At 42.1% G+C, this 12,261-nt stretch overlaps 1 protein-coding gene across 3 annotated transcripts; it reads left to right on the top strand.

The window, feature by feature from the left end:
* The first annotated feature begins 7,224 nt into the window (after window positions 1-7,224).
* LOC100272275 (uncharacterized) lies at window positions 7,225-11,975 on the top strand. Of its 3 annotated transcripts, none has more exons than XM_020551339.2 (4): window positions 7,225-7,405; window positions 7,886-8,643; window positions 9,546-9,974; window positions 11,519-11,953. In XM_020551339.2, the coding sequence occupies exons 2-4, from the start codon at window positions 7,911-7,913 to the stop codon at window positions 11,680-11,682; spliced, it is 1,326 nt and encodes a 441-aa protein (XP_020406928.1). In that variant the 5' UTR covers window positions 7,225-7,405; window positions 7,886-7,910; the 3' UTR covers window positions 11,683-11,953. The 3 variants fall into 3 exon arrangements, with proteins under 3 accessions (XP_020406928.1, XP_020406929.1, NP_001140235.1); XM_020551340.1 differs by having other exon boundaries at window positions 7,254-7,405; window positions 7,950-8,643; NM_001146763.1 differs by having other exon boundaries at window positions 7,255-7,405; window positions 7,936-8,643; window positions 11,519-11,975.
* The last annotated feature ends 286 nt before the right edge of the window (window positions 11,976-12,261 follow it).

Below are 12,261 nucleotides of genomic sequence, written 5' to 3'. Positions count from 1 at the left end.
AGAAACTGACATGGGGGCCCCAGGTGTCGGCACCGTCAGGTGATTTGGGCTGACGCGCGCGTGAGGGCGAAAAGAGGGGTGGGCCGAATAGGTTGATTTCAGCCCAATTCGTGGGTATTTTTCTTTTCTTTTATTCTCCATTTTGTTTTCTTCTCATTTTTTTATTCTCAATTTAAAATTCAATTTGGCGGTGAACTTGTTTTCAGTTAAAGGTACAATTTGAAAATATCAGTGTGAAAGGTATTTATTCTGATATTTATTTTATTTTATGTAGTATTTTTCTTATTTCTTGCCTTCTCTTATTTCGAACCCAAATTTTCAATTTAGGATTCAAGCTTTCTAGTAATTATTATCTTATTATTATTATCCTTGTTATTTTATTTAATGCACAAACATATAAAACTCCAACGAGATGCACTTTGTTTTATTTAGTATCATTTGTTCTAATTAATCACTCTTAATTATATGTGTGTTCTTTTTATGATGCAAATAAGGCACATAAAATGAGGATAACTCTCTATTATTCTTTGTATACAATTTTGAGTATTACAAATCCTACCCCCCTTAAAAATAATCTCGTCCTCGAGATTTAGGAAGATCTAGAGAAAAGGTGAGGAAAATCTATGCGAAGCTCTTCTTCTCTTTCCCAAGTTGCTTCATCTTCACCGTGGTGTTTCCATTGAACTTTGCACATCTTTATAACCTTATTCCTCGTAACACGAGTCAGCGTATCCAAAATCTTGATGGGGTACTCAGCATAAGTTAGATCACCTTGAACACTAAGGTCTTCCATTGGTAGTTGCTCCTCAGGTACTCTAAGACATTTCTTCAGCTGACATACATGAAAGACGTCATGAACATCCGCAAGATGATCCGGTAACTCCAATTGATATGCAACCTCTCCCACTCGCTTTAAGATTAAAAAGGGTCCAATAAAGCGAGGGGACAACTTTCCTTTGACTTTGAATCTTCTCATACCCCGGAGTGGTGACACCTTCAAATAGACATAATCACCCTCTTTAAACTCAAGCAGTCTTCTCCGGGTATCAGCATAACTTTTCTGCCATACAAAGCTTCAAACGGTGACATCTTCAAACTGGCCTGATAGCTATTATTATATGAGAACTCCGCATACGATAGACTCTTATCCCAACTACCACCATGCTTAAGGGCACAAGCTCTTAACATATCTTCCAGTACTTGGTTAGTCCTCTCAGTCTGCCCATCAGTCTATGGATGGTAAGCCGAACTAAAATTCAATCTGGTATCCAATGACTCGTGCAACTTCTTCCAATACCAAGAAGTAAACTGTGATCCCCGGTCTGACACAATCTTCTTTGGCACACCATGTAGACATACAATCCGTGCCATGTACAACTCTGCTAACTTGGCTCCTGAATATGTGGTCTTCACTGGAATAAAGTGGGCTACTTTAGTTAATCTATCCACAATCACCCATATAGCATCATATCCTTTCTGGGTGTGAGGCAATCCAGTAATGAAATCCATACCAATCTCTTCCCACTTCCACTTGGGTATCTTCAGTGGATGCAATAGTCCAGCTGGCCTCTGGTGTTCAGCCTTAACTCTTTGACATACTTCGCACATAGCCACATGTGCAGCCACATCTCTCTTTAATCCATACCACCAATATTTCCGCTTCAAATCCTGATACATCTTGGTACTACCAGGATGAATAGAGTAATCCAAGTCATGGGCCTCCTTTAATATAGTCTCTTGAAGGCTTTCAATATCAGGAACACACATCCTGTCCTTGAACCACACGCATCACAATAAATATCAAATCCTTTCTGTAGATCTGGCATAACCAATATTGGTGGTGACATCAATCTCTTCTTCAATTGATCAAAGCTGTCTTGGCACTTCTCGTCCCATTTAAATTCTCTTCCTTTCTCCAAAAGTGAAGTCATAGGCTTAGCAATCTTAGAAAATCCGTCAGTAAATCTCCGATAATATCCTGCTAGTCCCAAGAAACTCCGAATCTCGGTAACTGTAGTGGGTACTCTCCACTTCATTATCTCCTTAACCTTAGCAGGATCCACTGATATTCCTCCATTAGAAATAATATGACCGAGAAATGGCACCTCGCCAATCCAAAACTCGCACTTGCTAAACTTGGCATAGAGTTGATTATCTCTTAGCTTCTGTAGCACCAATCTCAGATGTTCCTCATGATCACTATCACTCTTGGAATAAATAAGAATATCGTCGATGAATACTACGACGAATCTGTCCAAATACTCCATAAACACCTTATTCTTCAGATCCATAAAGTAGATGGTGCATTAGTTAGTCCAAATGACATAACGATGAACTCATATAAACCATATCGGGTCAAGAAATCCGTCTTGGGAATATCCGATGGCCAAATCTTCATTTGATGGTAACCTGATCGGAGGTCAATCTTCAAGAACACTCTTGCACCTCTTATCTGATCAAATAAATCTTCAATGCAGGGTAATGAATACTTGTTCTCCACAGTGACATTGTTAAGGGACCTATAATCCACGCACATCCCTTGCGATCCTTCTTTCTTCTGTACAAACGGAACTGGCGCTCCACAAGGTGAGGAACTCGGACGAATGTACCTAGCCTCTTGTAACTCTGTTAATTGCTTCTTAAGTTCCTTCAACTCCTCTACGGACATCCTATATGGCCGTTTAGAAATAGGGGCGGTTCCAGGTAAGAGAATAGTAGACAAGGCAGGTATTTACAAATCAGGTTACTTTGGGGGATTTTATTAGCTAAGCGGATTAATATCTTACCTACCATAGCTAATTCAATACCTTATGGTGGTACATGCTAAGATGTCCATCTATAATAATTCAATCAATCAAAGAAGCAAATCAGGCATTTATCATCAGCACAATCAACCAATCTTTTTTTTTAATAAAGAAAATAGTTTTAAATTTTGTCTTGGGTTCCCTATCTCTTAAAAGATCATAGTGGTAGGATTCCAAGGTGTGAAACCCATCTTGTCTTAGAATAGAGGAGGTAAGAATGATCAGAGTAGAACCGCAAAAGGTGAGACGAGATCAAGATGAGATGAGTATAGAATGAGTCAGAGTAAGGTAAGTAGGAAAGGGCCTGTCCATTTCTATCTAGGTTTCGTCCTACAGTCAACATTTCCTCTGATACCACTTCTGTAACACCCGATTTTAAAGGACAAAGCCGGGTGCATCTCATACATGCGCCAAAGAAGACAACATATATAATAACAGAGTGTATAGAGATAAATGTCATAAAACATCAGAGTATTTATTACAAAGCGGAAGACTTATTACAAAATAAAAGAATGAATATAAAACGAACTAAGGATCGTCGGCGCCAATGTCGACTGAGAAACGCCACCTAGATCAGATCATACTCCTCGCCTTGTGGCTCCTCCTGAACCACCTGTTCTTCTCCTGTGGGGGGTGTGAGACAGCAAGAGTGAGCTCACATACGTTCATCGCTCAACAAGTTGTGGGGAATAATGTGGCATGAACTCACCAAAGGTGGGAGTTCATGAAGTGTAAGGCTGATCAATGAAAATAGAGGCTGAGGCTGAGCATTGCTTTTATAAGTTGGTCAAAATTTTATTAGCAATTACTAAGTGTAAGTAAATACCAAACCTTAATAATAATAAATAAAGTAATAGTAAAATAATCCCAAATGCGATGCAAATGTCAAATTAAATTTAAGTTCCATAAATTAATCATGTGAGGGTCCGAGCCGCTCATGACCGTGAGCACGGCTAGTATACCAGTTTTACACTCTGCAGAGGTTGCGCATCTTTACCCACAAGTCATGTTACCCATCTGCCAAGAGATGGCCAATCCCATACACCTCTACCGAGGAGGCGAGGCAGGGTAACACTACGAGGCCTTTACAAAGTTCCACTAGCTTCAGACTACCCGCTACAGTTTATAGGAAGCTCCAGTGCAGGGTTCTTGCCTGACCGCCATCGCAGCAAAATCAACCCAAGGACCTCCCTACACTGACCACTCCCCTACTGCCCTTGCCCCTTTCAGGTAAGGTAGCCCTCCACTAGCTTTCCTAGTTAATCAGCCAAGGGCGTCCCATTAAACCCTTGTGGTAGCACTGTTTTTCCGGGTGGTCGCTCCATGTTCCCATTAACATAATGATCTTAACATGAACAGTAATAATAAAAGAGAATAAAAGAGTAATTATGAATAAAGTATCTTCATACCCAAATCCACATAAAGCAATAGCAGGTACTACCCAAAAAATATTTCAGTGGTGAACAATGTATAAAGATAGCCAAAACTAGGGTAACCTATTGGGTCCCATCAAAATTATCCTATGCAGATCATTATAATTAATAAGAACATGGCTGGGAAAAAGTAAGTGATCAAGGGCACAACTTGCCTTCAATGAGCTCCTGCTCAGCTATCTCTACTTGTTGAACCTCAGATTCCACAGTGGCTTGCTCGTCTACTCGCATCAACACAATACATACATAGTATAGCATAAATTAACATCACATCAAACATGCAAATAAAATATACAGTGACAATCTACACATTAAAATGAGATCATAGGAACTGAAATCATTAAATTTGGGGTTATAGATTTCAAGTTATGAATTTCCTAAGATTTAATGTGCTTGAAATAGGATTAAATGATAAATAAATTTTCTAACTGTTTTCATGTCAAAACAGTGACACTAGGTGATAGAGAATATTATTGCAAAATTTTAGAAACTGAAATGGTTCAATTTGGAGCTAGAATGAATTTTCTATGCAATAAACAAGTTTTAGGAATTATTTTTCTATTAAAAATCAATTTCTGTATTTATTTACCTATTTTATATATTCTCTGGACTGGGCCTCAATTTTCAGAGAAGGCAGGGGTTCTGGTGTAAGATTTCTTAAGACTCAGTAAACACTTCACCGGACGGCGGGTTGTTTTATGTAAAGTGGAGGGGTTCATTTGCAATCTGCGCAAGCCGAAGGGGTAACTTCCAATCTGAGCCGTCCGATCTACATTTAAGGGCTCAGATTAGATCAAGTGTTATATGAACCGGTATTGAATAATGGCCACTGGATCAAGATCCGAGGGCCCGAAGCCAAGACACCGCCCAGATCTAATCGTGCGCGTCGAAGGTGGATCCAACGACACAGATTAAACTAGTCCAAACGAGCCACGCGTCACTATCGACACCGTTCACTCTAGGATCAACGGACGGAGACTTGTCTTCCTCGACCCACCGACCGCGCAGCGCCGCCGTGCTATTAGGGCGCAGACCGGCGAAGCACCGCAGACGCCGCCACAACGAAGTATTGTCCACTTTAGCTAACGCGAATGTACGACGATCCACCCTACTCGATTGGGAATGTACCTGCGCCCAGGCTCGAACAGGTCACCACGGGGTGAAACGACGGTGGTCCCGCAGCAATGGCGAATCGTCGGTTCGTCGTCCTTGAGGCCCCAGATGAGTTCTCCTCCAGCGATACGATGAGTCACCGGGGTACGCACCTTCGGACACCGCCCGGCGCGCATCCACGCCCGACGTCCACACCAGACTATGCCCGCGTGCTCCATCTCTCTCTCTTATCGACGGCGCCAAACGCCAATGGTGACTAGGGATTATTTTCTGTCTCGGTATAGCGGTATAGCAAAGGCGGCAGCGGCGGTACTTAAGTTGCCGCGTGTGGAGGCAGTCCACGCATGGCGCTCGGTTGGTTGCAACGGGTCCGACTTCGGCACGTGACATTGACGGCTTCAACGGCACCGGGCGATGGTGGGAAGATGCACAGTAGTCCACGGCCCACCAGTCAGTGACAGCAAAACGACCCCTCAGGCGCGCGAGAAACTGACATGGGGGCCCCAGGTGTCGGCACCGTCAGGTGATTTGGGCTGACGCGCGCGTGAGGGCGAAAAGAGGGGTGGGCCGAATAGGTTGATTTCAGCCCAATTCGTGGGTATTTTTCTTTTCTTTTATTCTCCATTTTGTTTTCTTCTCATTTTTTTATTCTCAATTTAAAATTCAATTTGGCGGTGAACTTGTTTTCAGTTAAAGGTACAATTTGAAAATATCAGTGTGAAAGGTATTTATTCTGATATTTATTTTATTTTATGTAGTATTTTTCTTATTTCTTGCCTTCTCTTATTTCGAACCCAAATTTTCAATTTAGGATTCAAGCTTTCTAGTAATTATTATCTTATTATTATTATCCTTGTTATTTTATTTAATGCACAAACATATAAAACTCCAACGAGATGCACTTTGTTTTATTTAGTATCATTTGTTCTAATTAATCACTCTTAATTATATGTGTGTTCTTTTTATGATGCAAATAAGGCACATAAAATGAGGATAACTCTCTATTATTCTTTGTATACAATTTTGAGTATTACAAGGTGTAAGCCTATTTCCCTTTCAGAAGTCTCTATTTGAAAGGAATGAACGCTACCCTCGATCATCTAGTGAACCGCCTCGTGGGGACCGTTACTTGTGATCGTTGCAAAAATCTTGTTACTCAGGATCTTGAGTGAAGAGATCTTGAGTGAAGGAGACGAAGTAGATCTTGTTACTCAGGATGGGTAAGTTCCTATGGTTTTCTTGGGGTCAGTAGGCCACCCAAAACAGATCTAGACGACGTAGAATCGAACATGGGTGAAGATGGATATGTGGAAAGCCACAACTAAAGACACATTACATATAATCATAGGACATAAAAGGTAAATAAAGTAGATATGTTCGATTGGAATGTGTTCGGGGTTTTCAATCAGCCGTATTCCTTTATATTTATAGGGGAGTAGGTCTGGACCTATTCCTATGCGATAACCAACAGATCTCACATGATTAGATGGATAGTCATGAACGAGATAAGGATAATCGTTCGAGTTAGTCTAATCGCAGTGCGTGATAGTCCGCCATTTTGGTGCTCAATAATTCATGTGGAATGGATTATTAGGGCTAGTTTGGGAACCCCATTTTTCAAGGAATTTTCATTTTTCCAAGAGAAATTAGTTCATTTTCTCATGAGAAAATAGAAATCACTTGGTAAAATGAGGTTCTCGTACTAACCCTTAAAATAAGATTTTGAAGGATTATTAACATGAGACCTAACTTTTTGAAGATTTTCCAATGAAATGAAAGTGTAATGTAACTATAATTCTATATTTTTGTTATTCCTGTGTTTTATCAATCTTGCGTTCTAAAAGAAGTCCTTACTTTTTATTTTGCCCGGTCCCATAAATTCGAATCCAAACGCGCGACCGTCGCTGCTGCGGCCGTGGGAAAGGAAACACAGAAAAAAGGCCAACGCCGTCTTCTCGTCGAGGCCAGGGAAGGAGGTGGAGCGCAGCAGCCTGCGCTCGGGTTCCCCCTCTTCTCGGTGGAGGCGCAACGCCTCCGGGACCCGGACCCTGTCAGGTGAGTGCTGCACTGCTGCTACCCCGACCTAACTTTGTCGTCCTTCGACGTCGGTGCCCGGTGAGGGCTCTCGCGCTGAAGGGGTCAGGGTGGGGGTTCAATTCGTTCGTCTGCCACAATGCTGCGTGGCTGATTTTTGGGTGACGGTCCCGCCTCATCTGGTGTTGCCGTGTTGAGTCGTAGGTGAGGCGGATGTGGCCTGTGGGTGTTCCTCTCTTGCGCGTGGTGGGGTTGATCGTTTTTTTCTGTCAAACTTTGCAACGGAAGCTGTTGGATTTGGGACGAGTATGATTCGTGCGTTCGCTTGCTTGATTTCGTGTTGCTATGTATTCACGCGGTGGGGAATATCGAACGTTTTCTCTTTTGTTTCGGGAAGTGATGAAATAATTGGAATTTTGCCTGCGTTTATGAATTATAGGTCTATCTGTGTCTATGAAATATGGGTTTGATGGTAATTTTACGAATGTGTTTCATCGATAGCAAATATCAGATTCTTCAAGGGGGAATGATCACGCACTACGTGCTGACAGGGTCGCCTGCACAGGTCCAGAAATCCACGTCCAAGCCGCCGCCCTCGCCTCCGGACAAGGGCACACCTGTGCCGGTGGCTCCTGTTAGGACACAGACGTCCCCTGCATCACTCTATGCCACGCCTGAGAGCACCACCCTGCCTGACTCACCTTCCTCGTTCCCGGGAACCTGGTCGCCATATATTATCAACCATAAGAGGCGGGGGGCCTCCCTTGCCAAGACCTCTCGGGGTGATGTTGGAAGTGGGGGCAGCCAGCCGAAGCTCCAGGTGATGCTGTCCGCTTTGCCCAAAGGGGGTGAACCCACTGCAGCGGAGGAGCCTGAGTTTGCTTTTCAGCAATCAGAGAATGGTCAAACTGAAGGTGACAGTGGTGTGGAAGAGGCTCCCATCTATGGAAAAAATGAAATGCTACTAAAGGACAAGGGATCTATGTCAGCCAAAAATGAGCAGGAGCAGCCTGAGTTTGAATTTCAGCGTGGAAGTCTTGAAGCATCAGTGAGGTCTGTTAACGTTGGAAGGCCTTTGATTGCTGGAGCACCAAAAAATGATGAGAGTGACACCTTCCTTGAACTTCAGGATTTGATTAGTGTGTCTAGCCATACTGAAGCTGACGGTGCTGGTACACAAGAGCGGTGGTGGAAGCCCAGTTCCCCGCTTGGGACCTCTGTTGGCACACCTGGTGCTGAATTCTATGATGCGTTTGAAGGTACTGATCAGTTCTTTACACTTTATTTGTCATGTTATTTTGTCTTTCTCTATCTGTAATTCTACCAGATTTTCATGGTATTAGATTGTTAAACGATATTGAAAATAAGCATTGTAGTGAGCCTAATGTTACTCACAAGATGCTTCCTGCACATATTCTTAGGAGACTGTTTCTAGTTAAATATAGCAATATCATATCTCAGCTGAAAGGGTAGGGCACAAACAAAACTAAGTAGCAACTGTGTAAGAGAAATTATCCTTAGTTGTTGGTCTCTTCCTAAGATATAAGGTTCATCATGTTCTGCTTTTGCTTATAAGTTTTATTATAGTTCTAAAAGTAGAATTGATCTTAGGAATTTACCCTTTTGGCAGAATGGCAATTTATCCAGTCCTGAATTTTAATGAACCAATTTTCTGTTGCTGGTATTTTTAATGTGCAAAAAATGCTCACAATTATTTTAATGTTGCTTGAGGTATGTGAAAGTCATCCTACATATGTTTTTACATGATATGAGTTAGTTTCAGGCTAGAACTAGAAATGTGGAGTCTGTGTAGTCGCTCCCAGTTATGCCTCCAGCTTCTGTTAGGGTTTGATTTTTTACAGGAGACATTGTTTCTGATTTCCCTCAGTCATCTTTATTTGGTCGAATGTATCTTCAGTTCAACCATGGGATATACATATTGCACAACCATCTATTGTGTTGCAATGACTAATCTCCATGAGCTAAGGTCACTCCGAATGATGGAACTGTTTAGGATATGTTAAATGTTGCATGGCGATAGTTACTGCTAATCTCTTGCATTTTAGGGAAAATACTGGATGCCTCTTGATGTATTCAGAACTAATGGTTTCTATGGTGCTTCAGTGTTCTAATAACTTCAATGCTATTTGTCAAAACTTAGAAATATCAAGTGATGGTGGAACTCGATCTTTACGAGGCATGGATGATGATCTCCGTGAACTGAGATTAAGTCTGTTGATGGAAATTGAGAGGAGGAATCAAGCAAAAGAAGCACTTGAGATCTGGCAGAAGGAATGGAAGAAGCTGAGTCACCACCTATCACATGTTGCCTTATCGCTTCCATCTCCATGTATAGCTGAGGAAACTGATTATTCAAGTATGGATCCTGGAGCTGAGTTGTGCCAGCAAATAACTGTTTCACAACTTGTCGCTGCTGCTATTGCCCAAGGTTTTGCTCGTTCTGAAGTTGAATCAGAGATGGAAACCGTGCTTGCAGCAAAGAACTTTGAGATTGCAAGGCTGTCGGATAGGGTCCAGTACTATGAAGCTGCAAACAGGGAAATGTCTCAAAGAAACCAAGAAGCTATCGGTAAATAATTGCTCCATTGCAATTAGCTATATTTGTTTCAGTAGTAATTTTTGTACAGAAGATGATGACCTTGATTAATACTATTTGAAATGGTGACTCCCATACGAAGGGGGCTTAATATAGATTCTAGGGTAGTTGTGCTTGCGCAGCCATTAAACAAAATCAAGGGCACAAATCCTTTTAGGTGGTACCGTTCTTTTGTCTTGTTCTTTTAGAACACACTGCTGATTGAATATATAGTTTTCATGTGTTCGATAAATATTTGATTGGTAAGGTTTTAAAGTCGTCCGACTAATCGCGATTAGTCGGCCTTATCGCTAGAGGGAGCTCGATTAGGGTATCCGACTCGACTAGAGTGACTAGGAAGCGATTAGTCGTCCTAGTTGCTGACTAATCGCGATTAGTCGTCCGACTAGGTATAGTGGTCGACTAGTTTTGCCTGTTTTGGGCCACTAATCCGGTCTTTGTTACATGGGCCGGCCCACCATCTGTATAGCACAAACACTGTTTTGCCCTACTTGTACCAATATGGTACACGCATTACGCAGTGCACAGTCGTGCGTGCACCCTTCTCCAGCGTCGCCGCACCTTCTCCATCGCTGCTGCTCTCCTCTCTTGTCGCCCTGCTGTGCTCTGGCGGCCCTCTTCTCGAGCGTTAGCTGCGCCCCCTCCATCACGCAACAAATGTAGTCTATAGAGCCCCCTCCAACGCTGTTTTGCAAAATATAAATAGCATATAGTATATGTATGTATGCAACACTATCTCTACTCTTCAAAACTTCCTCTACGATCTTATCAGACCCATTAGTTTCTGCCTTCCGCAGCTATCCTCCCGACCCACTAGGCCACTACGGCAATGTCTCTAGGACATCTCTTGATCTCTCATACCTTGTTAAGAAATCTTGGGTCCCACTGAATCAGTATGTACTGCTGTCCTGCTACGGCTAGTCTACTGTTGTATCGCAGTCCTACTACAACTTCATATATTGATATATACATATGGTCTTGTTATAGGTGGACGACTATAGGACGACTAGGAGACTAATCGAGCAAATCGACGACTAATCGCGATTAGTCACCTTATCGGTGCTCAGGCGACTAGAGTCGACTAGCCGACTTTAAAACCTTATGAACATCTGTGGTAACTGGATGTAAAAAGCTTACATACATTCTATGTTGGATGATATGTGAAAGATATTATATCTTTTTTCTAGGTTCTAACCAACATGAAATATGTTTGCTGTCTTGGCAGTATTCCTCCTATACTCTCTTAATTAATGTCGGACTAATTGACTTTGTGTATTAAGGCTACGTACGCACTACGCCCAGTTGCCCACCCACCTATTGACATTGAAGCACATCAATCGGCGTTTGTCAAGGGTTGGTTTAACCATCCTAGTGTTGGCCCTCTTGCACTTGGGGAAATTATTGTCCGAATTAGAAACATTAAATTAAATAAATGATGCATCGATAGTTTTTTAGTATTGTGCACTTCTGTATTCCAGCATATTGACGCTTGCATTTTTTTTTCTTGTGGTTTGCAGAGATGTCAAGGCAACAATGTAAGGAGTGTAAGAAGCAACAGAAGTGGCTCTGGGGTTTTGCTGGGCTTGCAGTCACCCTTGGTGCCACAGCCATCGCCTGGTCTTATCTACCTTCATCACAGCCCCAAACTAGTGCAGATTCAAATAGTACCACCAGCGACTAGAGCTAGATGAAGACATCTCATTTTCGAAGCTTAACAAAGCTCTAACTATGCCCCAGAGGAAAAAAAGGTTGTATAAGCTCTCTTTTGGTGATCGGCCATGATCGCTACTGTCTTCATTTGTTGCTTTGTCTGCAAAAATGTTGGATGGGCCATCTCCGTTCAGGATTGGCTCCATTCCAATCACCGTAAATCTCTGCATAGAATCATAGATGGTTACTGGTTGAGAATTTAATACAAGGAATGTGGATATGCTTAGTATCATGCCCACTAATCCCACTCGAGTTGATTTTGTCAACAACAGTTTTGTTCTGCTCTCATCCTTTACCTGTTTTCAATTGAAGAGATAAGAGATGAGCATAGTTTCTCAGGTGCTGTTTGGTTCACATATTTGTAATGTAATCGGTAACAAATAACGTTAAATCATGTTTGTTTAAGTTCAATCGTAATCGGATACTACACTAGAAATTGATACCAGCCTATTCAAACTTGTTACCACTGGTAATCGAATGCAAACCGTTACCGTTACCATTTACGTTACATTTTGGGAACCAAACGGCACCTCAGTTCTTTGCGCTTGTA

The sequence above is a fragment of the Zea mays genome, chromosome 4 (genome assembly GCF_902167145.1).
Source record: "Zea mays cultivar B73 chromosome 4, Zm-B73-REFERENCE-NAM-5.0, whole genome shotgun sequence".
NCBI classification, from domain to species: Eukaryota; Viridiplantae; Streptophyta; class Magnoliopsida; order Poales; family Poaceae; genus Zea; species Zea mays.
The sequence above is the reverse complement of the archived record's forward strand: the minus strand, read 5'-3'. Positions and strand labels throughout refer to the sequence as shown.

Coding starts and splice junctions, on each gene's coding strand:
- LOC100272275 (XM_020551339.2), top strand. CDS start 7,911: ATGATCACGCACTACGTGCTGACAGGGTCGCCTGCACAGGTCCAGAAA. Junction 8,644..9,545: donor ATTCTATGATGCGTTTGAAG/GTACTGATCAGT, acceptor GTCAAAACTTAG/AAATATCAAGTGATGGTGGA. Junction 9,975..11,518: donor AAGAAACCAAGAAGCTATCG/GTAAATAATTGC, acceptor TGTGGTTTGCAG/AGATGTCAAGGCAACAATGT.